Source organism: Rhinolophus sinicus, chromosome 12, assembly GCF_057876585.1.
Source record: "Rhinolophus sinicus isolate RSI-liver-muscle chromosome 12, RSI-T2T, whole genome shotgun sequence".
Lineage (NCBI taxonomy): Eukaryota > Metazoa > Chordata > Mammalia > Chiroptera > Rhinolophidae > Rhinolophus > Rhinolophus sinicus.
In genome coordinates, this window is record NC_142512.1 from 42,927,685 (window position 1) to 42,955,357 (window position 27,673).

At 46.7% G+C, this 27,673-nt stretch overlaps 1 protein-coding gene across 1 annotated transcript; it reads right to left on the bottom strand.

Annotated features, from left to right (window-relative positions):
- Positions 1–2,936: 2,936 nt before the first annotated feature.
- Positions 2,937–18,039, bottom strand: LOC148756574 (Golgi SNAP receptor complex member 2-like). The gene is made up of 5 exons (XM_088802299.1): positions 17,746–18,039; positions 10,532–10,596; positions 8,983–9,091; positions 8,006–8,138; positions 2,937–5,585 (listed from the first exon to the last, which is right to left on the bottom strand). Exons 2-5 carry the CDS (start codon positions 10,569–10,571, stop codon positions 5,355–5,357), a joined length of 513 nt encoding a protein of 170 aa, XP_088658425.1. The 5' UTR covers positions 10,572–10,596; positions 17,746–18,039; the 3' UTR covers positions 2,937–5,354.
- Positions 18,040–27,673: the final 9,634 nt, after the last annotated feature.

Sequence of the window (27,673 nt, forward strand, 5' to 3'; positions counted from 1 at the left end):
CCTCAGAGCCCCCGGAGGAGATTAAAGCTTCCCCACTCCAGACGGAGGACGTGGCTCAGCCCTCAGAGCCCCGTGAAGAGGATGAAGCTTCCCCACTCCAGACGGAGGACCTGGCTCAGCTTTAAGAGCCCCCTGAGAAGATTGAAGCGTCCCCACTCCAGACGGAGGACGTGGCTCAGCCCTCAGAGCCCCCTGAGAAGATTAAGCGTCCCCACTCCAGACGGAGGACGTGGCTCAGCCCTCAGAGGGCCCTGAGGAGATTAAAGCTTCCCCACTCCAGACGGAGGACGTGGCTCAGCCCTCAGAGCCCCCTGAGAATATTGAAGTGTCCCCACTCCAGATGGAGGACGTGGCTCAGCCCTAAGAGCCCCCTGAGAAGATTGAAGCATCCCCACTCCAGATGGAGGACGTGGTTCAGCCCTCAGAGCCCCCTGAGAAGAGTGAAGCATCCCCACTCCAGATGGAGGACGTGGTTCAGCCCTCAGAGCCCCCTGAGAAGAATGAAGCGTCCCCACTCCAGACGGAGGACGTGGCTCAGCCCTCAGAGCCCCCTGAGAAGATTGAAGCATCCCCACTCCAGACGGAGGACGTGACTCAGCCCTCAGAGCACCCTGAAGAGATTAAAGCTTCCCCACTCCAGACGGAGGACGTGGTTCAGACCTCAGAGCACCCTGAGAAGATTGAAGCGTCCCCACTCCAGACGGAGGACGTGCCTCAGCCCTCAGAGCCCAGTGAGAAGATTGAAGCGTCCCCACTCCAGACGGAGGACGTGGCTCAGCCCTCAGAGCCCCGAGGAAATTAACGCTTCCCCACTCCAGACGGAGGATGTGGCTCAGCCCTCAGAGCCCCCTGAAGAGGATGAAGCTTCCCCACTCCAGACGGAGGACGTGGCTCAGCCCTCAGAGCCCCCTGAGAAGATTGAAGTGTCCCCACTCCAGATGGAGGACGTGGCTCAGCCCTCAGAGTCTCCTGAGAAGATTGAAGCGTCCCCACTCCAGACGGAGGACGTGGCTCAGCCCTCAGAGCCCCCTGAGGAGATTAAAGCTTCCCCACTCCAGACGGAGGACGTGGCTCAGCCCTCAGAGCCCCCTGAGTAGATTAAAGCTTCCCCACTCCAGACGGAGGACGTGGCTCAGCCCTCAGAGCCCCCTGAAGAGGATGAAGCTTCCCCACTCCAGATGGAGGACGTGGCTCAGCCCTCAGAGCGCCCTGAGGAGGATGAAGCTTCCCCACTCCAGACGGAGGACGTGGCTCAGCCCTCAGAGTCCCCTGAGGAGGTTCAACCTACTTCAATCCAGCAGGAGTCCCAAGCTCAGCCTGCACAGCCTCCAGAAGAGGTCGAAACTTCTTTTGTCCAGCAAGAGGCACCAACTCAAGCCCCCGAGTTCCCTACCATTCCAGTAAGTAATGACATTGTACCTGGACTTGCAGGACTGTTTCCAGCTTATAAGTCAAAGTTGCCCAGTGTCACACTTAACTCTATGGGTGTGGAACTTACTGTAACTCTAGAGCCTACTAAGGATGTTGACTCTTCCACAGTCCAGCAGGACGCCCCACCTCAGCCTCCACAGCCTTTTGGAGCTGAACCTTCTCCAACCCAGGAGGAAGCCTCAGCTCAGCCTCCAGAGCCTCCTAATGAGGCAGAATCTTCTCCAACCCAGCAGGAGACTCCAGTTCAGTTTCCAAGGGAGGTAGAACCTTCGGCAACTCTGCAGGAACACCAGCTCAAACTCCAGAGCATGATGAACTGACAGTTTCAACTCCAGCTCAGCCTCCAGAATCCTCCCTGTGTGTCCTAGATCAACCTTCAGTGCATCCTGAGGTGACATTCTCCCCTCTAGGTGTGGGTGAAGCTCATCATCCAATATCGCCTACTGTCACAATGAGATCTGTGAATCTGGAGCTTTCCATAGCTCCCGAGCCCACTGAAGAGATCAAAACTCCTAGCCAGCAGGAGGCCCCTTCACAGGCCCCTTAGAAGACAAAATCATCTCCAGTCCAGCAGGGGGCCCCAGCTCTGCCTCCAGAGCCCCTTAAGGAGGCAGAACCTTCTCTGACACAACAGGGGTTCCAGGCTCAGCCTTCCAAGGCCCCTGAGAAGTGGAACCATCTCCAGTCCAGCAGAAGGACCTACAACAGTCTCCAGAGCCACCTAAGAAGGTTGTAGTACAACCGCCACTGTTATCAGGAGGTGAGAGTTCCAACTCAAGGTCAGGATCAGTATCAGCATCCAATGTCACCCAGCGTCACAGTTCCCCCTTTGGACCTGGGCCTGATTGTAACTGCAGAACCTACCACGGAGGCTAAGTCTTCTGCAGTCCTGACCAAGACTACAGCTCCTTCTCCTAGGCGCCTGGAGGTGACACCTCCACATCCAGAGCAGGTTCAGAGCCAGCATCCAAACCCGACTGAAGTCACAGTTCAACCTGTGTACCTGGAAGTTAACGTAACTCGCGAGCCAGAGTCATCTGAGACACTTCCTGCAACAACTGAGCAGAGTGCTTCCAGAAGCACGGACATCTGCAAGCTGTGTACCTGCACAGATGGGACGCTGTCGTGCGCAGCGGCTGCGCAGAGTGCCTGAGCTCGAGTCCCACAGCTACAACGGCACGTTCACCATCGTGTAAGAATTCCCTTTCCTCATTCCTTCTCTGCATCCTGCCTGACATGCAGCCTTTCCCTCAGCGTCTTCCTGTACCTTTCTCATCTCCCCACCCACGTGACTGACTCTGTTTTGACTTTAGGCTTGTCAACTATTCCTTATCTTCATTCTCCATCTTACTATTATTCCCCCTTCTCTATTGTTTTACTAATAATAAAGCTTGTAGAAGAAAACAGAGTATCCAAAACTAGAAACAATCCAGGTGTATATCACCAGAGGATGAATATATACTTTATGATACATCTGACAAAAGGATACTGCTCAGCAATAAAAAGGACCTAATTACCAACATGTAACAATACAAATGACCTGGAAAACATTCCTGAGAGGAAGAAGCCACACACAAAAGAGTCCTATAAATACATTTATACGAAGTTCAATAACAAAACCAATTTATGGTGAAATAAATCAGAACCCTGGTTGCCCGGGGGAGAGGGGTAGACTGACAGGGAAAGGGCACGAGTGATCTTTCAGGGCTGACGAAAATGATTTTGATACAGTGTGAGTTACACAGGTGTGCATTTGTCAGGATTCCAGGACCTGTACAATAGGATCTGTACACCTCCCTGTATGTACATGACACGTCAATAAAAATTTTTAAATTTACGTATTTTATATCAAAAAAGGCTACATCAAAAAATTTGCCGTACTCCGTAGCTCCAAAATCCTTGCTATCAGATTTCTGCTCTACTTTGTAGAGAAGAAGTCTTGGGGATTGTACTGAGTACAATGTGTGGGTCAGAGTCCATGTTTAGGAGACGGTTTGAAGTGGCCCGAGACAGAACGACAGAAACACAACTGACCGACACCACACAACGACATAAAACCCCTTATATAATTGTCAGCACCACCCACCAAAAACAAAAGGGTATTTCATTCCTCAACCACCCAGCCAGTACTTCTCTGCTTTCTAATTTTCATTTTTAAGCACATTCAATGTCTTACGAAATAAATGCTGAGAAGATACCAAATTACATCTAAACACATTACTAACTGTATTTGCACGGATGGCATCTAACTAATGCCCACACCCATTTGTTTAAATGAACAACACATTAACGAGCAACTGAGAGGGGACTAGACCAGTGAGAATGACACGAGGCACCACGGATGGGAATTCCCACCTCCGTTCTGCCCCGACCGCTGGAAAAGTCTCACGGAGAGGGATTTCTCCAGTCAGGCTTGATTACTGCCAGCGGAGACCAGAGACATGTTTCTTTCACAACAAGGACAGTAAATGTTAAGACTCTCACTAAAAATTCTGCTTTGCTGTAAAAGCGCAGATCATTTCCTCACTGCCTGAAGTTCAAGTATCAAGCTACGAAAAATCACTTGAAAATTACTATAAATTTCAAAGACAGTATTTGTTTTCAACCACGAAATAAATTTCCCCAAATCAGGACCCAGCTCCTTCATGCTCTCTTCCACGTTCCTTCCAAGTGGTTAAACCAGAAATTCCCTGACAGGTGCCGTGGGAGGCAGGCGGAAGCAATCAAGTGACAGAAGATAGGTGGTAGTGGGTGTGCAGAGGAAACCGGGTTGGAAACCTCACACCCCAGCCTCCAACGGCCTCACCAGGCTTCCCAGACGTCACTTCTGGTGACCGTGCAGGGAGGGGCAGGAGTGGCGTGTACTCCTCAGTGATAGCGAACTTCGGCAGGAAGCTAACATTTGCTTTAACAAGAGGCTCTAACCCTCCCTGGTCCACGTTGTGTGACATGGTCTGTCCTGCCCTAAAAGGGTGTTTCTGAGATGTGGGAAGGAGGCCAGTAGTTTTTTACAGAAAGGGCAGATGAATCACCACGTATCAGTTTAGATCACGCAGGTGGCTGTTCTGAAAGGGGGGCGCCGTGAAGCTGTCAGAGACCACACTTCAGACCATCAGCAGGGAGTCAGTGTCACTCGTGGCTCCCCTGACCTTCTCTCTGGTAAAGGCGGCAGAAATGTCCTCAACTCCACAGAGCTGACAGGCTCCATGTGGTGCAACAAACCCTAAGATAAAGCTCACGCATCCGAGTGACTGTTTCTCACAGCTCAGTGGCTGGGAGTGCTTCGTTCACAGGGACCCACACCCTGATAACAAGCACAGCCCACACCCCATTATCCATCAGGGCTGATACAGGAAAAGGGCTGAGGCTGAAACATCACCACTGACATCCAGTCTGTGTAATGTTTCTGCAAACCACGCCCAGGGGTTGGGGCCTCAGCCTGTGGGGCGGGGCTTCTAGCAAAACCTGGGACTAAAAGGAGATAGAGAGTCCTGGGGAGCAGTAGCATGTGCTCCAGAAGCTGCCTGCTGCTAATCAACCAGGGCAGCCCGAGGCCCCACGCCTGGGATTCGGTTACTGCCGCACAGCACACAAAGGGTCACGGTTCTAAGGCAGCCCCGGGGCCCCATGGGAAAACACCCGATAGTGAGGCACCAAAGTACAGCCACATCTTCCTTCTCATCACAGTGGATTCTACAGCAGAATTTCATCGTCTCTTACTGATTCCTCAGAGCAGCAGTCACTTTCCTATAAGTTCAGTAAATGGGAAAAGACCTGGGTACCAAAAGATGTCCCATCTCATGATTCGTCTCAAGCACGAGAAACACCTACTGGCAAAGGGAATTCGGTTACTTTTGGCTCAAAATTCTCAGTGCCCCCCAGGAAGGATCCCAACTCAGAGGCCCTGTCTCACCATCACAGTATCACAATTTGGGGACACGTAACCAATACGTAAACGCAGGTACCAAACTGTTGGATGAGGCCTTCTCCTTGTCCCCCGGGAGGGACCCCACCTTCAAGGTCAGTCTCTGGGATCTCAGTCCCTCCAGAATACTGTGCCCGCCTCCAGTGAGGTCATCCATGCCATGGTGAATGTTCTGGAGGGAGGAGTTAAACTGCAGTGATTCGTCCATTGGTATGGTGGTGGCAGAGTCCTGTGAAAGAAACGCAGGCACTTGATTAACTGCTTGCTGGCCAGCTCCTGCGGTCCCACCACATCTGACTGCTCTGCCTTTTGGCCAAGGCCAAGCCAGAACAGCCAGAGGGAACGGTGCAAGAACCAGAGGAGCCTAACAGAGAAGAAAAGGCAAAGCGAAGGTCTGCGGTGGCCTGTCCACGCTCCTCAGACCGTTACTCTCCAAATGAGATCCACTGCACAAGTCTTGCTAATTCCTGCCTCTGCATCATTACACTCACTTAGGAAAAACTCTATTCCTTCAAGACCTCACTGGGCTTCTCCGAAAGCTTTCTCTGACTACTCACTAACCCAGCTTGTTCCAAATGTTCCTTTACTTGGCTTCCCCTTAATATAGTGTTCAGTATTTGCTTTTGTTCTTTAGCTCTTTTACCCACAACTTACCCTCCACTTAGACTGAGAACAAGGATAGAAGGAACTGTGCTTTCTGTTAAAGGTCTACTGGTGTTCAGATGGGACTAGTCTCCCCAGCAGGCAAGAAAAGTCTGTACAAAAGGATGGGAGACAAAAACTAATACTGACCAAGTACTTTCCACTTTGCACGCTCACTACCCTAAGCTCACTTGTTCCTCACCCTCACCTTACGAGGTGGTTACTACATTATCCCCATTTTTGAGATGAAGATACTGAAGCCCAGACAGGTGGAATAACACGCCCAACACCTCACAGAGCTGCTAAGTCCGGCAGGCCAGATCCGTACCGAGTGTAGAGCCAGCTCTTCACCATCCTGTGGGAGAAACACTACAACCAATCCTAGGCTCTAACTTCACACTGACGTAGATACACTCACACAGACTGTACACAGAAACAAGTCACGACCAGCTGTAATACTGTTCTCTTACCGCCTCCTGACAATCACAAATTCTTTTGCCAACCACGGCCATTTTTACTTTTCATCATCACAAAGACGGTAAACCACTTTTTCTTCGCTGTTCAAGTGAAAAATCATTTTTCATGTACACATTTGCACTCCCCCTTGCTAACGCAGGCGTTTCTCACAGGAAGGAGTCATCAGCTGTTCACACGCTTTATTCTCAGCATCTTAAGTGCTGTTCTGCATACAGCTAATGCTCACTGGAGCACAAGACTCCAGTGTTTGAATGAGTCTATTAGAGGCTTCATGCATTTACTTGGCAAGCATTTGTTAAATGCCTTTTATATATAAATCTTTCTTACCCTCCCACCTGAAAGGCCATTATCTCTCAGAAAAATGAATGATAACTTCAAATCACAGAATAACAAAGAGAAGTTCATTCAGAAAGTCAGTTTTTATTAATAGCCCACTGTATTTACAGCATCACACCAGGCTGGTAAGACACAAAAGAATTCTCAGCTATCATCTCTGGCCTAAAAGAAGCCTGAAGAACCAATGCCATTACAATCAAAAGCCCAGCCAACAACTTTTAGTGAGTCGTATAGTTCATGACACTCTGAAAGTCGGCTGTCTCACCACTACACTACCGACACGTCTTCATCACACTTTTCAATGTTAGTAATTGGCACTGGGCACCTTGCTCTAGAGAAACAGAAACCACAGAGGCTCATCCGGAAACACCTGGGGAAAGTGTGGACACAGTGAAGAGACTTAAATACCTGCACGATGGGAAGTGATTGTACGCTTTGAAACCTAAGACCTCTGGAAAATGAACATCTCTATGAAGAAAACCAAAATACCAAAATAAACAAATAAATGAAAAAAAATCAAAATAAAAAACAAAAAACATAACAAAACCCCCTTATTTGCTGGACTATATAACGCAGGACACCAGAAGGCCAGTCCGCTCTACAGCCATGTGCAGGAAATGAGCCTGAGCCCCAAGGGCAGGGACAAGAGTGTTCTACAAACTCAAACACGCAAACCTACAGGCCACTTTCAAACACGCTCAAGTCAAGCAATCCGTCTACAGACAAATATCCTCCAAATGGCTGCTCAGACGAAGAGACAAAAACATTTTAATGCATCTGACCCGGGAACCACACACACACAGCATAATGGCCATTGCCTGAAGGCAGCTTGGAAATGCTGCTCTCACTACAGATGGTCAAAGTTCTAATCATCTGTCTCTATCTGATCAGAAAACCGTTTCCAGCATGTCAACTGTGACCTCTCTGCAGCGGCCCAGTCACACCAGGTAATTTTCACCTCTGCCCATTTCCTCAAGTTAACTGCTTCCTCTTCGGGTTTCTGTGTTAGAAAAGAGATTCCCTGTGCAGGTATAGTCTCTGAGGCAATGCACAAAGTCCACCGCCATTTCCAGCCGGTCTCCTCCTCATCAGCCTGCTTCAGACACCCCCCAAGAGGATGAAGCTCAGAGACCGGAGCTCCAGCTCCAACAGCTGTCACGTGCCTGCAGACCCCCACCCAGGCGCCTGGCTTACATTGGTGGTGAAGGTGCGAGACAGAAGCTCTTCTCGCTGTCTCTCCTGCTGCTCCCTTGCGTATCGCCGATGCTGGAAGTTTCTGAGAGCAGTCTGCAGGTGCTGGACATCATACTTTAACTGGTCGACATGACTAGAATTGAAAGAGAGAGCGATTCCATTCCAGAAACCCAGGGCGGCACAATTTGAGGTCACCAGGCTTTATATTCAGGAAAGCCCACATTTTCTTACTTCTCTCTACACCTCTTCATGCTATCCCTCCCCCAAATAATCAGAGTTTGACCAACGATGTTGAAACTAAAGAAGTCACTTGTGGTTAAAGTAGGGCTGCAGCACACGAGATTCCAGCAGCTTGACTTAAATACCTGCTGGTCTCTGATTCTGGATGCCTGACAGGGAACAGGTGACAGGAAGCAGGCTCGATGACCTCTTCCTGACCTGCTATGGATTATATCGCTCTCCTGGAAGAAGCCCAAGGGCATCTTTGGAGTAAAGCATCAACAAAGTTTCATAACACTTTTGGGAGCAGGTGGAGGTGGTGAGAGTGGTTTCATTTTAATTTCAAGGGGGGTATCAAACATGAGATCGGTATTTCATTACAAATAGACCGACTGAAGTGATTAAGAGCAAGATTCATTTCAACCCAAGAACGTAACGAGAACCAAAGGGCAGAGGAAACGCCCTGGCAGCACTAGGCTTCAAGTGGCCATGGGTCTGGTCAGAGAAACAGCACCGGAGGCAGAATTTCAAAGTGACACAGATGGGTAAGGAGACACAAGACTCCTGAGCCACTAACCTCACAGACGTTTTATTGTGAGAGAGCATCACTCAAACAGAACTGTGCCCTTTATGGAGACTTGATATTTGCACAGTCTCAATGTTTCAATGTGTAAATGGAGATTCACACTATTTGATAACACCCCCCCACCCGGGAGAAAGGCCTATGTTGGGGGTCTGGGGGGGGTCACAGCACTCACAGTTTGGCATTCTGTCTTTTGTTAGGGGGCTCCTTGCTGGACAAAATCTCCAGATGTTCTAGATGGCTGAATAGCTGGTTTACGTTTGCTTGGATTTCGTTTTCTACTACTGTACAAAAAGAAAAAAATAAGAATCACTGGAAAAGAGACAGTGAAATTAAATTAGAGTGATAAATCAAACATAATCTTTCTTCCATATCCAACAGACTCGGAAATATGTGTTTTAAAAGGAGAAAAATGCACACACTAATGAATAATGGAAAAAAATTTAAGTTATACTAAGACTCTGTAAATGTGTTTCAAATATAAATAGCAGTTAATGCCATAACAATGCCAATTTTTTAACAAGCTGGGGTAAATCTGTAGAAATAAATTTCTCGCCTTTAGAAAATAAAATGAACACTTAAAGGTTGTACAAATAAATTTTTGAAGCAAAATGCAGTATTTTCTGATACAGAAAGAGGTCTCTTTTCCTTTGCGATTATTCTCCGACATGGACTGCAAATATCTAGTAAAAAGACTGACAATTGAATTCCCTCCAATCATGAGGTTAAAAGAAAGCACAGAGGGGAAGATTAGTACTTGAACATAGAGCCGAGTTCCCTTAAGGCTTCCCATAAGAATGTGCGGGCTGATGTTGGAGCCCCCAAAATAGACCAATACCGTTAGGAAAGGCCCAGGAGAGAAGCCACAGAGGTAAAGACATGATAAATACAGTCATTTTCCTTATCCCTTGTGATAAAGAGTCAAAATGACCTCTTTTCCATTCCTAATCACGTAACAATGGATTGTTGGGAAGGCAAACAAAGTCGATGGACACAAACTACACCGTGCCCAAAAGGCACCCACACTGCTTCTTGCCCCAGAAAGAAATGACAGCAATGTCACTTTCCTAGGTCAGCGAGAACAAGGGGAGGCACGGAAGCAAAACAAGAGGTACTTTTGAGGCTGCAGAAAGGAGACAGGAGGAAACAGGAGAAATGGGCATGGTGACAGCCAAGCAGTGAGGTGACGAGACAGTTTCTGCAGTGTGTGGGTCAGCAGGAGTGTCTGCAGGGCCAGCTCAGGAAAAGGACCTTTTCTTATAGAAAAGAAACTAAAAACACAAAGCAGCTGTCTTCTCCAAAGAAACCATGGTGTTTTCCAAAACTAATTAATATTGCCATTCATTTCTGAATAACCGTCCTAAAAAGCCATGGTTCTCAGCTCAGAAGTGACCAATTCCAGTTGGACAACTCTGACTTTTGGTGGAGCACATTCCTCTAAGGACCAGGTAATTAGATGAAGACAAATGGGGGGGGGGGGGACTTCCACTCCCACGGAGCCATGTCAAGTCGATTGGAGGGGCAATGGGAGGTGAGACTTGTGGGATTTCAAAGCACAAGCAGGGAAATCGGTGCCTGTGCCACAGGATTTTCTGTGCCCTAACAGCAGAACTCTGTCCACGCGGAATCATTAAGCCTCCGAGCACAAATGCAGGCAGGAAACCCAGCCCATCAGCACCGCGTCGTCAGAGAAAGGACTCTGGTCTCCACAGCGAATTACTCACAGTGCACAGACTGCTTGTCTGCCGTCTCCAGGCGTCCCATGTGACACTGGATCTCATGGACCTGCCTATCAAAGGAAGAGGGAGGAAACGAGTGAGACAGGAGCGATCACAGCGCTTCAGGCAGGAAGGACTTTTCCGACGCCAACGTGTAACTGACTGAAACGGCCAGCATCACTGAACTGTAAAATGTGTATGTGGCACTTCAGGCCACCCGTTTTGGCATGTTTGTAATATGGTAACATTAGTATTAATAGTACCGATTGGCGGCATTTACCGAGTGCTTACCACCTCTGAGACATTCTGCAAAGTCCATAGCCTATGAGGAAAGTACATTATCGTTCTCATTTTATAAATAAGACGACTGAAGTCCAGAAAGATTATGTAACTTGTTCAAGGTCACAAAGCAAATGATAAACCTCGATCTGGACCCAGCCAATCCCACTCTGTTGTTTGACCCAATGTGCTGAGCACTAGTCTGTACTAGGGGGAGTCAAAGGGCAAGAGAGATATAATCCTTGTCCTTGAGACGATGTAATTAGGAACACAGGCCAGAGAGACAAGAAAAGTCCCGAGAAGACTTAAGAGAACACTCACACATACGAGCATAAACAAACAGAAAGCTGAAGAGCTCAGCGCAGTGGGGCCAGGCAAGTGATGGAAAGGGCTGGGCCGAGAAAGAGGAAGCTGGAAGGAGTTTTGTGGGTGATGGAGCTCTCAACATCATTTTGAAGGGAACACGATTTGCTGACGGGAGATATGGAGATGATATGCAAAAAGGCATACAAGGCACGTCATGTGGGATATGAGCAGGCTGGCCTGCCAGGAAGAGGGTCGGGGTCAGAGGGGAGAGGGGATGAGGCGATTAGTGGGAGGAAACCATCAGAGAAAGGCCCTAAAAGATAGGACTCTTGTTTGGGAAACATCTTTCCCTGGCAATGAGGCAGCTGCCATCTCATTTGGAAAAGCAACACTGCACCCTGGCCCTCTGGCGTGGTCCGAGACATCAGGCCCAGAGCACTCTCCGGAGGCTCCCCAGGGCTTGGCCAAGGTCACTCTCAGAACCCTTCCTGGGGGTCCCTGGGATGAGTCCTTGCAATACTCTTACACTACCCCCAACAACCACCTCCTCGTGCTTAACCATCTCTCGGCGTTAGAGCCACATGCAGGGGGCCTGCTGAGTTCTTACAGGATCCCCAACCCCGAGGGAAAGGCCAGCACCCATCCTCCACCATGAGCACCACAGACTGGGACCCCAAATGCACAGACACGAGCCAGGACCCAAGTTTGCTTTCAACTTGCCTCTAGTCTTTTCCAGGGCTTTACTGCAGGTTCTAACCATGACCCATGGCGCCTGAAGCAAGGCCAGGCCTCTAATGACTCCCACAGTGCTCCTGGGCAAGACCCGTGGCCCCGAGGGGTAACTAGAGGTCACCACTAGAGTCTGCGAGACCAGACTGTACTTCAGGAAGGCAAGTCCGGACATTTGAGAACGGGGCACGTGGAGACATGAGGCAGACGTAGGCCTGCAACTCGAGGTAACCAACATTGGGTTCGGGGTACCCATAGAAATAGCTACAGAGGACTGGATGGTAACACCGACAGAAAGGACATTAGGGCTTTACTGGAGGCCTGGATGTAGGCGGTGAGGGTAATTTTCAGAGGTAGCTTACCAGAGAAAATCTGAAAATTGGTGACATTATTGGTAGGAACAGGAACGTCCTAAAAAAGGGGGAGAACAGCCAAGAATAGCCAAGACACTCTGAACAGGTATGAAAGGGATGACTTGTCCTACCTGCTATTAAGACTATTACAGGGACTTACTTCAAACGATCTAGTAGTACGCAGAGACAGACAAGGATAGACAAACTCTAACCCTAACCCTGACTCAAGAGGAAGAATACAGGCCAGAAACTGTCCTACATATTTGGGGATTTGGTGACATAAATCCGTGGGAAAACAATGGACTTAGTTAAATGCTGATGGCTCAGTTTGTTACCCACTGGGAAAAACGATACCTCGCGTAATATACAAAAATAAACTCAAGATGGTTTACGACCTAAATGTAAAAAGTAAGGCTTTAAAACTTCCTGAAGAAAATATAGGTGTGCATATTATGACTTAGGTAAAGGATGGATTTCGTAAATGAAACAAAAACCAAAACTACCCTCCCAAACCACCACAAATCACAGAACAAGACTGATACATTTGACTGAATTAAAACAAAAGCTTTTTTACACCAAAGGCACCACAAAAAAATAAGACAAGCAGACTGGAAGATATCTGCAGCAGATAACAAAAGGCTAATTTCCAAAATATATAACAAACTGCTACAAATCAAGAGGAAGTCAAATAAAGCAGTTTCTTTTTTACAGGGGCAAAGGGCAACTGACAGAACAGGAAACCCAAATGGTCAATAAATACATGAAGAGACACACACCTTGACTAGTCATCAGGCAGATGCAAATTAAAAACAATGAGACAACACATTTGTCCCATTTGATTGACAAATATTTTAAAGTTTGATAACACACATTAATAAGGATGGGAAGAAACAAGAACTCTCATACACGGTAGAAACACTTTTAATAGGTTTCTGACAATAACTGAGAGTCAAATATACGTATATCCTACGACCCAGCATTCCACTTCCAGGAACATGAGTTCCCTCACCAGGGCAGAGAATGGCTGTGGGAGGTTAATTCTACTGGTGTCTTTAAATCAATGACTGAAGCATGTGGACTAAATGAGCCGTAACACATGGCTTATATAATTCTTTATTTTTATATGTTTGAACTATTTCATGGATAAAATAAATCATAATAATTTTTCAGACGCAGAGTCAATGGTTTACCAAGTATTATCATTCATTTATTTCCTCACTCAGCCATTCACTCATCTACTCATTCAACAAAAATGTGAGATACACAATCACAACAGTCCACAAGGGCAAGAGGGAATAAAACCACAGGTGTGTCCACAGTGGGAAAGGAGCGACACCCTGAGGCTACCACAATAAGTTTATATTGATTTCAAGCGGCATTTGATAGTTTCACATGCTCTCTTACGATCAATATGGAGTGACGACTCTGTAGACTGAGGGAGTGATCCCAGTGTGCCACCACAGCCCTGCCTTGGGCTCCCTGTTTTGTTCAGTATTTTTACAAATCAACTTATGTTTATGAAATTTGCACGATTCTGTGCTATAATGAGGGATCCTGGACAACAAAACAAACATTAACATTTTCCATTTAGGCTAAAACAGTAGGATAAAATTTGTCAGGCATGAAAAGCATTTGACTTTAGATTTTTTAAAAAGTCAAATGCACACTCCAGAATGGCATCAATTCTGGGAGCAATCTGTTAAAGGGACCCTATCAACGAAAGGTTTCCCCCAACGGGAGATGGAACAGGATGACTGGGGAAGAGTTTAGAAGTCAACTCATAAAGAGGAACGGTCAAAAGAGCTAGTGATACTAAGCCTCTTGGAAAAGGAAAAACAAAAGTAAAACGGGCAGCTGCTGCTCTTTGTTTTATCTAGAGTTGACCTACAGGAAGAGGAAGGGGCTTGCTCTCTGTTGCTGCTCTTTAAGGGAGACCCAGGACTAAAAGGTACAAATAAATTTCGAGATGACAGATTTCAGCTCAACACAAGGAAAAAAAAAAAAACCAACAAGAACAATTATGAACTATCTGTTCAAGAAAAGGAAAACACAGAAGAGCTCCTGTATGTTTAAATGGTGTACAAGGCCTGCCCTGGGTGTTATAGAGGCTCTTCCTGACCAAAGTGAGTTGGCATGGAAGGTCTTGCCCGTGCCTTTCACTTCCTAAATTCTATGAGAACGGTGACAGAGATGATGCCAACACCCACAAAACCCCAAAAACACTCAGCTAGTTTCTACTATTTTCTAAGCCCAAAAGAATAAACTTTAAGAAATTGCAGGGAAACAGTACTGACTTTCCTCATCCAATCTGTTTGCTTCGAATGAACTAGAAAAGATATAGCCAATACAGTGATTCCGATCTCTACATTTCATGCCTGAGAGGAAACATACGCAAAACAACAAAGCAAGTATGCATGGCAGGGTGGGAGCTCCTACATGCCAAGTGAAAACTCTGTTTTAAACTGAACTGGGAATTCGAACACACTCGAAGCCAGTAAGGAACATGACACACAAGTACGCATGGCTCGGGAGTGGATACTAAAAATCAGACGTCCTAGCCCCATCCAGCATGGGGTCCTTGATGGGCTTGGGAGAGGACATAAGCAAGCAAAGACCTAGAGGCAAGTAAGCAAGGGTCACTGTTGCTGATTTTTAAAAAAGGGTCTGTAGATCTAGGAAGAATTTTAAGAATTCTTTTAAAAGAATTGCTTTTGAAAGTCTATCCTTGCTGCCTCTGACCACCATAAGCAGAAAACAAAGTTTTGGAGTTAAAAGGTCTGGGTTGAAGTTCTAGTTCCACTATTTACCAGCTGAGGAACACTGAGCAAATCATTTAACTCCTTTGTGCCTCAGTTTCCTCATCTGTAAAGTAGGGATACTAATAATCACAATTATTTAAAGGGTGGTAGATCTCAAAATAGAAGTCTGGCTATTGGCTCCTCTATAAAGTTCACTCTAATGCATTAAGTGTAAATGTTTATTCGGCTCATCTTTTTCCCATTCGTTCTTCAGGCAGTTCAGGAGTTTTTAAGATACCTAACGTTAAAATGTTTATCTAATTGCAATGTACTTTCAAGGACACAGCAAGAGATAATCACAAATTGAGATCAAAGTTCCAGTAAAATTAATATGTTCAGTTACTGTTGTGTCAATTCAGCTATAATCATTGATTTCTGAGAATGCAGAAGTTCATTTCTGATGCTCACAGGGCTCCATGTGTTGCCTTTGAAAGATATTCAATCACTCGTATTACGGAGCTGAAAGGAGCCTTACAGCTTAACCAGCCCCAAACAATCATTTTATAGATAAAGAAAACGAGGCAAAGAGGTCTAGAGCAGGAACTCCCACTGGTTTACTATTTGAGGAGAAAAGCAGATCAGAATATACTGCAGCATGAAAGAAGGTCAACTCCTTGAGGGGAGGGCTGTACTACCAGCACTGAGAACGGTGCCTGGCACATAGTAGGTACTCCATATTCGCTGAATGAATCAGTGACTACATAATAGAGGGCCTAAAAGTGACAGCCCAAATTTGGCCCACTGCCTGTTTTTGTAAATAAAGTTTTACTGGAATACACTCAGATCCATTTGCTTACATATTGTCTATGGCTGCCCTCGTGCCATACCAGCACAGTTGAGTAGCTGCCATAGAGATTGCTTGGCTTGCAGAGCCTACGATATCTATTACATGGTCCTTGACAGAAAAAGGTGGTGAGCTCTGCTATGGAGTCCAAAGGTATGTTGTTTGTTGGAGGCCTGCAAAGGTAAGTAGTTCATCGATACTCCACAAATCTTGTTAGGGACACCATTTAGTATTCCTCTTCTCCGGAAGTTTACACAAAATTGAACTACTGAGATTTCTCTGTGATCAGCTACCCGCTGCTCTGATAACAAGTATAGTCTGAGATTCTCTAAATAAAACTATTCTTGAGAATAAACTGGTCACGGCCTCCTCAGCAATGTCTTTTAACCAAACCAACTAACCAGATGAGGCCGTATAAACTTTAGGCACACTCATCCCACCCTGCCTTACTATTATAAAAGATCTACCCTTTCTTAGTAACATAACCATAATTTTGTGCTTCATTCCTTTTTCAATTGACTCACAGGTCTAGTTTTTTAAGTCCCTTACTGTAATTTTTACATGGGACTAGGACTCTCCAGTGTCAAAAGCAATTCCTGTCATTTTAATACCATTACAAAGTAGGGTCTATATTTTCTTCCACCCAAACCAAATACTTCATCACTAAAGTAAAAAAAAAAAAAAAAAAAAAACCCACAAACTAAGAAAATGAAGGAGTAAGAGGATCATTATCTCTAATTTCTAATGCTCCAAAACATTTCTTTTGTTATGAACTCATTAGGGAGATGGGCTGTATTTTATTTCATTTTCATGAGAACAAAACTACAGCATCAAGTTGAAAGCTGTTAAAACAGGGTAGGTATAGATATGTACTCCAAAAAATTGAAAACAGAGACTCAAAACAGATTTACACCAACGTTCGTAGTAGCAGTATTCATAACAGCCAAAAGGTGTTAATAATAACCCAAGTGCACGGTCAGTAGATGAATGGATAACAAATTGTTACACACGCACACGCACACGCACACGCACACACACACACACACACACACACACGGTTATTTAACCATAAAGAGATGATATTCTGATACATGCTGCTACAACACAGATGAACCTTGAAAACATGCTAAGTGAAATAAGCCAGACACAAAAGGACATACATTGCATGATTCCACTTACGTGACACCTGGAATAGGTAAATTCAGAGACAGAGTAGAACAGAGGTTACCAGGGCCTTGGGAGGGAGGAATGGGGAGGTAAAGCTTAATGGGTACATGAGTTTCTGTTTGGGCTGATAAAAAAGTTCTGGAAATGGATAGCTTGTGTGATGGTTACACAATATTGTGAATGTACTTAATGTCACTGAGCTGTACACTTAGAAACTGTTAAATTGGTAAATTTTATGCTATATATATTTTACCACAAAAAAGTGAAATAAATCATAAGGTTTTTTTCCCGAAAATAACAGGATAGGCATGATCCCTATTACCATTACCTATTTCAGCAAATTTCAAAAATGAGGGACAATATGAATAAAGGACACTACCAAGGAATTTAAGTTATGAGAAGCTAAATATTCAATTTCCTTAAAGGTAACCTGTAACTAGATATGAATAACAAGTAATAATACTGAATGCTACTTACACAGCAATTTCTTTGTACTGTAAATACATACTCTTTAGTATAAACCAAGTCAGAATAAAAGAAAAAAAATTACAGTGGAGCAGCAACAAGACTAGGGTCAACCAAGAGTAGGGATTGGTACCATTTAGGAGCTTCCAGCTGTAACGAAACTTTCTGATATTAGCCCAGTGATGGATCCTTCTAAGTTGCTTAAGCTGATCCTGTTTGCACTGCTCATTTTACCCTCCATCCCATCCTGCCACACATTAGCTCTTGTTGGGGGGCGTTCCTTGACTTTCCCAACCAAACAGTAAACTCTTATGTGCTCCCCCCATGAGCTCTACCTACCCGGAGCATTGACTTGGCAGGTGCACGACAAAGTATTATATCCCGTAGGTGCGACTTTCTCTTCACCTAGTCTACCCAGCAGGTAGTCACGCCTGGAAGATCACAGGAATCATCTGGCCCACCGTCTCGGGACCCAGGACTAACCCTCCGTCAGCCTGGGAGCTACCCCCGGCAGCGCCCCGACAGAGGGGCACGGCCTCCACACTGGCGATGCCCAAGGCCCCAGCCGGGGAGGCCGGCCTCACCCAGCCTGGCTTCGCCCCACTGGTGCCCTCACTTGGGCGTTGGCCGGTAGAAGCCAGACCCACAGCGGAAGTCTGCCTTCCCTGGGCCGAGTCCTCACAGCCCCCCTTCCGGTTTCCGCCTTCTGAACGCAGGACCCTCCCTCTCCTACCGGCTAGGGCTGCCCCCACACTCGCCTTTCTGGTGGTGGTTAAGAGGGAAGGAAAGGGGACGAGAAAAGAGGCCGGGAGAAGAGGTTCAGTGTAGTCAGAGGTTCGCCCTCAGATGGAGGACAAGGAGTTGTGGGTTTTGGCCAGAGTCTGTCTCCAGCATTGAGTCAGGCACTCGCAAGGGCAGTCGCCGAGTACTGACGTGAGGTCCTCAGAGCAAGGTTGGAGGCGAATGGGCCCATACCTGCTGTCATCTGCTGGCGGAAGGCTGAAGGGTTCCTGCTGGCCTTCGCGTTAGACTGCTTGGTTATGGATCTGGAGATTTCGCCCTTCACTGGAGTCTCTGGCACAAGCTTCACCTATCTCAAATTTGTCTGCTCACTTGCCCGCCCACCTACCCCACCGCACCCCATTTATCCGTCCCCAGTATAGTAAATCTACATTGAATGAATGGTTAATATGTGTCAGGTGTGCTGGCGGGGAGGCGCGGGGCCAGGTTGCTCCTGCCTTCAAAGAGGTTGCAGTCTAAGGAAGGAAGATATGTATATAAATAAATGTCTACAGGTAGAAAGTCCAAAGATACTGAGCCAAGATGGGATCGGCTCTGGTAGGAGATTCAGGGAAGACAATGTAGGAGATGGCATTTGAGTTAGGACTTGATGGATTTGGACATTTAACCTCTCCACATAGGCCTAACCCATATTTCCATCCTCCCAGGCTTATCTGTGGTTCCTCCCAAGGGAGGAGACGTTCCTCTTCCTTTGACAAGTTGATTCTACTATTTTCCTGTATCCTGGATCCCACCCAGTGTCCCAAGAAGAGACTGTCCACCCATGTACATTCTTTCCCTAACATTTTTCCATTTCTCCTAATATTTATTTATTAATGAGCACCCACTATTACAAGGCACAGGTACTAGTGGTAGGAATACAAGTAAGACACAGCCCTCAAATCTCTGTGTTGGGAGGGCTAATCATGCCCTAGAGTATATTATCAGGTCAAATGAGTGCTACAATTGATACAAAGGACCATTTCTCTGGAGAATAGTAAGAAGTGTTCATGGACTAAATAACATGAATAGGGCCTTCAAGAATCAATAGCGTTTTTGATTTTCTGATCAAGATGTCAGAGTAGGTAAAGGCTGTGCTTACCTTCTCTCATGACCACATCAAAATTACAACTGAACTACAAAACAACCATCACTGAGAATCACCTGAAGTCTTGCTGAACCAAAATCCTACAACTAAAGACATGCAGAAGAAGCCACCTCGAGGCTGGGAGGAGGGTCAGAGATGCAGAACGGGCTGGTCCCACACCTGTGTGTGACCATTAAAAATCTGGGGACCTTGACTGCAGAGGTCCCCTTTGGAGGAGCAAGGGGTCACAGTGCTGCACCAGGCTCCCCGGCCCAGGGTTCCAGTGCTGGGGATAGAAGTCCCTATAATTTCTGGTTGTGAAAACCATGGAGATTGTGGCTGACTGGGATGGGGGGAACTACACTCTGAGGCTCTCCTCTTGGAGGGCCCGCGCACAGACTTACTAACTGACAGACTCACGCTGAGCTTCAGTGCTGGGGCAGCAGCTCAAAAGCTGAAAGAAACATATGGGGAGGAACTGAGTTGTATGGCTTTAAGACGAGGGCTGGAGGGGCAGCTTTTTCTTGGACGGAGGCATTGTTTCTTTATTGAGCCCTCCCCCTTCCTAGTGTACAGACACAGGCAGCCACCATATCTGAGTCTTCATCTACCTGGTCAATGCCTTTCATTCGCCTTGCCCTAGTGATGCTGAGACCATGCCCCACCCACCTTTTGGGCACACACAAACCGCTATCTTGGTTCATGCTGCAGACTTTCCTAAAGTCTCTCAAATGTTCACAAAACCCAAACAAGCAGCATCTGACTTCAGTGTGTCCCATACCTCTGGCTGAGCAGCCCTAAGCCCAGCACTAGCAGCAGCTGGCCTTGGACTCTCAAGGCATCTCCAAGCACAGTGTGGGTGGTGGCCATCTGTAGATTGTGTAGTGGCTCATGCCAGGTGGCCCTGGGCAGGGCACAGGCTACAGCTGAACTGGCCTGCAGCAGGTCCTCTTCCAGGTGGCCTTGGGGTTGGCATGCCCAGTGGCCAGCTTTGAAATGAGCTGGAGCATCACCCAGCCACCTCCAAGAATGACCCACCCAAAGGGCACTCTAGGCAGACACCAGAGCCCTGCTAAAGCAAATTCTGCTCTATAAGATCAGCCCCTCCACAACAGCTCCTTCACTGTAGTCAAGACCAGTCCACACAACCAGTGAGCCTGAGGATCAATCCCTCTCACTGATGTGCAAACAGCAACCAAGGTTCTTATATAAAAGGAGGACACACACAAGCCACACAAGGGACACACCTCAAGCACCCAGCTCTAGTGACCAGGGATACTGTGCCATTGTGCCCCACAAGACACCTACTACATAAGGCCACTCTATTAAGACTGGGAAACATAGCAGCCCTACCTAATATATAGAAACAAACACGGGGAGGCAGCCAAAGTGGGGAGACAAAGAAACATGTCCCAAATAAAAGAATGAACAAAGCTCCAGAAAAAGAACTAAACAAAATGGAGACAAGCAACCTACCAGATGCAGAGTTCAAAACACTAGTTACAAGGATGCTCAGTGATCTCAGGGAGAACTTCAACAAAAAGATGAGAAATATAAAAATAGAGATAGAAAACATAAAAAAGAGAACCAGTCAGAAATAAAGAATACAATAACTGAAATGCATACTATATTACAGGAAATCAACTGTAGATAGGATGAAGCAGAAAATCAAATCAGCGATTTAGAAGATAAGGTAGCAGAAAACACCCAATCAGAATAGCCAAAAAAAAAAAAAAAAAAAATCCAAGAAAATGAGGACAACTTAAGGGGTCTCTGGGATAGCGTCAAGTGTACCAATATTTGCATCATAGGGGTACCAGAAGGGGAGAAAGAGAGAGAGAGTAAGGAATTTAAAACCTATTTGAAGAACTAATGATGGAACACTTCCCTAACCTGGAGAAGGAAATGGATATTCAAGCCCAGGAAGTGCAGAGTCCCAAACAAGATGAACCCAAACAGGCCCACACCAAAACACATCATAATTAAAATACCAAAGGTTAAAGACAAAGGAAGACTCTTAAAAGCAGCAAGAGAAAAGCAGATAGTTACCTACAAGGTAGCTCCCATAAGACTGTCAGTTGATTTCTCAACAGAAACTTTGCAGGCCAGAAGGAATTGGTATGAAATATTCAAAGTGATGAAAAGCAAGGACCTACAACTGAGATTACTCTAACCAGCAAAGCTATTGTTTAGAATTGAAGGATGGATAAAGAACTTCCCAGACAAGAAAAAGCTAAAGGAGTTCATCACCACCAAACCAATATTACAAGGACTCTTAGAGGGACTTTTTTAAGATAAAAAAAAAGAAAAAAGATAGAAAATATGAATAATAAAATGGCAATAACTACATATCTATCAACAATTACTTTTACTGTAAGTGAATTTAATGCTCCAATCAAAAAACATAGGGTGGCTAAATGGATAAGAAAACAAGACCCATACATATGCTGCCTACAAGAGACTCACTTCAGATCAAAAGACACTGACTGAAAGTAAATGGATGGAAAAAGTTATTTCATGAAAATGGAAACAAACAGAAAAATCTGGGGTACCAACATTTATGCCAGACAAAGTAGACTAAAACAAAAGCTGGGGGCAGACGGGATGGCTCAGTTGGTTAAAGCGCGAGCTCTGGGCAACGGGGCTGCCAGTTCGATTCCCACATGGGCCAGTGAGCTGCGCCCTCCGCAACTAGAATGAAGTCAATGAGCTGCCGCTGATCTCCCGGGTGGCCAGATGGCTCAGTTGGTTGGGGCTCGTGCTCTCAACCACAAGTTTTCCAGTTGGACTCCCACAAGGGATGGTGGGCTGCACCCCCTGCAATTAAGATTGAACACGGCACCTTGAGCTGAGCTGCCGCTGAGCTCCCGGATGGCTCAGTTAGTTGGAGTGCGAGCTCTCAACAACAAGGTTACCGGTTCAATTCCCACATGGGATGGTGGGCTACGCTCCCTGCAACTAAGATTGAAAATGGCAACTGGACCTGGAGTTGAGCTGCGCCCTCCACAACTAGATTGAAGAACAACAACTGGGAGCTGATGGGCCCTGGAGAAACACACTGTTCCCCAATATTCCCCAATAAAATAAATAATAATAATAATAATTCACTGTTCAGAATTTTGTAGTGCAAATGTGCAATAATACATCTTCCGATGATGTTGTATCCTGAACTCTTTAGGCCTTAACACTGTATTCCTAGAGAATGGTCTCTTTCAGTGTTGACTACACCCCGGCCTTCCACATACTGAAACCAGTCGGCAGAGGAGAAGGAGTGGATAGGATAGGGGCCAATAGGTGGAGCAAGAAATATTTGGCCTTCACCTGGACCAGCTTAAGACCCACTAAATGGCTCATGGGGTCACTACATTGATCAGAAGAAAGAAAGGACCTTGACTGTAAAAGCCAGTGGCATTACAGAGCAATAAATGGTCTCGAGTGGAGAAGATAGACATGGCCACCTCTCGAGGACTGCCCGACATGTGGGGCAAAGCCTGTGAAGAGGGTAGAGTGACCACCCTTACCAGGTGGGAGTGGGTAGCCTCACACAGGGCAAAGGATGCTGCCACCCCCATTAGTCTGGTGTGTTATAGATGGGAGGCAGCCCTTTGGTCAGAACACAGGCTGACGAGACCCATGGTATAGACCCACACAGGTGGCTCAACCCCAAGGGTCAGTAGTGGACAGTCAGTAGCCTGGATTCCTGAACTCATCCTGTGTCCATTGTGAATGGGAATCACCCCCGGATCAGCAAGTCAGTACCATTCTGGTGGCCTGACCCTGTGCAATGCCACAGAAGAAATATTGTGCTGGCCAATAGAAGCAATCTGCTTACCAGCTTGCCCGAGACAACCCACAGGCATGAGCCCTGAAGATTTTCAGGGCATTTGGTCTACCCAATGCATGCGGTGGAAGGTTGGAGAGTACCCTGAAGAGAAGAAACAATGTGGGACAATGCCAACCACTGAAACGGGGACTTAGAAAAATTAAAAAATAGTGCTTTAAAAATTTAAAAAGTATGGGACCCCCTGAAGCCCAGGATCCTGGCCAGGGACTCTGCTTGCCTAGGTCTGAGGACAGTATTGTATGGTAGAATAAAGATGATCTCATATTCTTTGCTACAGCTCCCATCAAGAGGTGGATTCTAATTCCATTTCTTTTGAATCTGAGCTGATCTTTGTGATTTGCTTGACCAATAGAATGTGGCAAAAGTAAAATTCTGGGATGTCCAAGGCCAGGTCGTAAGAAGCCTTGCAGCTTCTATCCAGCCTCTTGGAGCACTGCCTCTGGTAGCCCTGAGTCACTTGGGAAGAAGTCTGACTACCCGAAGACCATATGCTGGACAGGCCATGTCTGTAGATACTCCAGTCAACACGCCCAGCTGAGCTCAGTCTTCCAGCCAAGGTTCCAGAAATATAAGTGTAGACATCTTGCACCCTTTATACTAGTCTATCCATCTGCTAAATCCTACCGAGTGACTTCTGCAGACTCTACATAGAACAGAAATTTGCCCAGCTGAGCCTCTGCCTGAATTTCTATCCCACAATTCAAGAGATATAGTAAAATGGATGATATTTTAAGCCACTGAATTTGGGAATAGTTTGTTATACAGTAATAGACATCTGACCTCAAAATGTTTATCAGCTAGTTAGGAAGACAGGGTTTAGGGCTCATGAAAAGATAACAATGCAAGACAGTGTATGGATGTGCAATGAATAGTAAAGACAATTAAGTTCTGTCAGAATGCAGAAAAGGAAGAGATCCCTTTGAATTTGGATGATGAAGGAAGACTTTCCAGAAGACATGGGATTTCAGCTGGACCTTAAAATACAAGAAGGATTAAGACACACGTCATTCTTGGCAAGCAAAGAGGTAAAGTTGGGAAGGTGTAGGTAGTCCCAGGAGGCAGTCTGTGGTTCCTCTTGCTAGAGCAGAGGGTTTCTGCAGTAGAGAAAGATGAAGCTAGAACAGTGAAGTAGAGTCACGCGGTGGACAGGAATAATGCTTTGCCTCCATCCTGTGGCCTTGGGGACTGGTTGGAGGGCTTGAATGATGACATCGAGAATATTTCAGGAAAATCACTATGATGACTTCATGCTCTCTCCTTTTATTTGAATGTTGAGAGATGCCCCAGAGTCCTACAGTTCCAGGATTTGACAAACCAATCCATAGTCAGCCTGTTTCTTCTCTTTGTAGTCTGATAAACTTGGAATGCATCCTCCGAAGAGTCTTTTTGGTAAGTCCAATTTCATGAAACAGTTCTTATCTCTGAAACTACATTAACCTGTTGTGTCTCTCTGGACATCTCGGTCAAATTGAATAGAATAATTCTGTTATCACTCCTACCAAACCATCATTGTCCCCTATACTCCCCCTGCCCTGGGTTCTGACCCCTCCCAGGGCACCCTCTGTTCCTGTTTCCTCCTGACCTCCCCCCTTGCGCTATTGTCTATCTCACCTGTGCCAATGCTCAAACGTCACCTCACACAATTGGTGCCAGATGTGAATGTCTCACTTCCTCTACTAAGCTGTGAGAGCCTGTTGGAAGGCCCTCACCATTCCTTAACCCCTCCCTTCCCTTTCCAATCATCCTCTTCAATGTTGCCCAAAAGATCTTTCTAACGCAAAGGTCTGATGTTAGATATACGTCAAGACTTTTGATAGCTCCCTGGTGCCTACAGAACACAGTGGGAAACACACTTGGCAGACACAGCCTCCTTACTGGCCATATCCTTGGTCATTTCCCTCATCCTAACTAGAGTAATTGCAGCTCTTTTCACAAGGGCCTTTATGTACCTCTGGCCTCTGCACGCACTGTTCCCTGTGCTTCAAACACCCTCCCTTCTGTCTCAAGCCTGATTAACTCTCGCTCATTCAAGTCTCTGCTCTGGTTTCACCTCCTTTGGGGTGCACCTCTGACACTCAGGCTAAGCTGATACACCTTCCAGTGCTCCTCTGGCACTGGATGCTCCCTCTCAGCATTTGTTACAGGTGTCACAATTCTCTGTCCACTAACCTGAGGGCAGGAGATGTATCTTTCACCTTGCATTTCCCCAGCATCAGGCTTATTGACTGGTACAAGGTAGATGCTTGTCAATTATCTGCTGACTTGAAACAGACTCTATTTAATCAACTCACTCTCCTAAGTATTCTACCTGCCTGCCATTTCAGAAGCCACAGAATGATTTGAAAGTTGACCTTTCGGCAATTATATACTGCGTGATCAGTGGAGACATATTCTTGTGGAAAGAGTCAGCACTTGAAATAAATGCAGAGTGCTAAACAAAATGCCTCCTCCCTAACTATTTTTCCCAGCCACATCTCATTCTGTGCTCATAGCCACCCGGGGGGAGCTAGGACAGACATCACCATCCTTGTTTTCTAGACCAGATGCTGAGCTTCAGAGATATTAACTTGCTCTCCCAAGCTGACCACGGGAGAGGGGAACTAGGTCCAGGCTGCAGTCACACACTGCCCTCCAGGTAGCTACTGCATCATGTTCCCCCAGCAAGGGCTTGCCACAGATAAGACACCTCTGACGGCTTCCGCTTCGAACAGCAACAAAACCCTACTCAGCCCCACCAAAGCCAGAGAAATATAATCTCACCGCCTCTGGGTTTGCTCCTCAACCCCTTCGATTAAAGCTGAGCAGACAGAAAAGATGACATTTCTGAACTCTGAGGCTGCAATGAGCTGAGAAAAACAAGCATCTGTGGCCCCTGCTAGGACCCACCAGGTGGAGGGGATGTTGCCCCGGGTGCTCTAGAAGGTGGGGAGGAGTCACCCAGGAAGCCACCCTCCAAGGAGAGTCCATCAGCAAATTGTCTCATCTAGCCATAACAGCCAGGAGCAAGGGGGGGGAGCAGGGTTTTGTCCGAGGAGAGCCAGTGTATTGTAAACATGATAAAAGGGGCTGGAAAGCCCCACTTATCACTGACTAATGTGTCCCCAGGTCATGGGGGAGCTGGACCCCCACCAGCAGCCCTGCGCAGGGAAAGAGAATTCCTGATTAACCCCATCACCTGTGAGCCGGGCCCAGGGCAAAGGTCTGGCTTTTCCTCTTGCTAAGTGATTCCCATGGTCGTTAGGCATTCGTGGGGCTCAGCACAGTTTCTAGCCTGCCCTCTGCCAGGCTGCACAAATGCCTCTGAGTCCCCTGCTCCTTGGAGCCACATGGAGCAGAATGGGTATGTGGCCATCCTTGGGAGGGAAGGAGATCTAAGGAAGGCAAAGATAACATGAGGCTGAGGGCAGGTGCAGGGGGAGGGTGGCGGTCTCCTGATTAATCGTGGGGGAGAAGGGCTCAATATACATCCAGGAATTGACTCGAGCTGTGGCAGGCCACTGTGGAAGAGGGATTGTTTTGCCAGGTGGCAACTTTGTGGGACCTGGCAAAGAGTGCCAACCTAGAAAGCCTATATTCTACAGCCACATACAGCTTCCTTGAGCATGCAGGAGCACCTGTGTCATCGCCTTTATCTCCAGCATTCAGTGAGTCCTCATGGTTTCAGGTGTGGGGTGGGGAGCAGGGCTGTTGAGTAATTTCCTTCCATGTCCTTGATAACCAGTGAACTGAGAGCCAATCATCCCTCTCATTTCCCCACAGAGAAACTGAGGCCCAAAGAAGGGATGTAATCTGCCCAGACTTCAAAGCCTGGTTGGGGCTGGAGCTACATGTCCTGACGCCAGTCCAGTGCTCAGCTCAGCTCCCTAGCTCGCACTGCCCCTTGGGTGACACACACATAGCAATGCCCTGCAGACAGGGATTCTGGAAGAGCGGAGAACAAAGTCTCCAAGAAGACATCTCTGAGCCCCTCTCCAAGGCCCCCCAAATCTGCCATGCCTTGGTGCGTCCTGTTTTTTCCTCCTTGAGATGAAGGTGCTGTCCCCACGGCCCAAGCCACCCGGCTCAGGCTGCTCTGTCCAACACGCTACCACTGGCCACACTAGCTATTCAGCACTTGAAGTGTAGCTTGTGCGAGTGGACTTGGGCTGTAAGTGTAAGTTACACAGCAGCTTTCAAAAACATAGCCCAAAAAGTATATATCCTATCTCAATACTTGTTTACATTGAGTCCTGTTGAAATGATAATGTTATCAAAATGAATTTCAACTGTTTCTTTTTCCTTTTTTAATTTGACTTCTAGAAATTTTAAATGAAATATTGGGCTCACATTTATAGCTTGTGCTACATTTCTGTGGAGCAGCGTTGGTCTAGATTCTCCCCTTGGGCTCCCCTACGAGAATGCAGGTGCCTGAGGGCAGACAGCTGACCTGGATAGTACTTCTCCCACCACTCACCCCTGCCAGCCTGACACCCAGGGCTGGCATGTGCTGATGCACTAAGGGGGTCCCCAGGTCCCCCAGACCCACAATCTCAGAGTGGGGTCTGAGGGCAATCGAG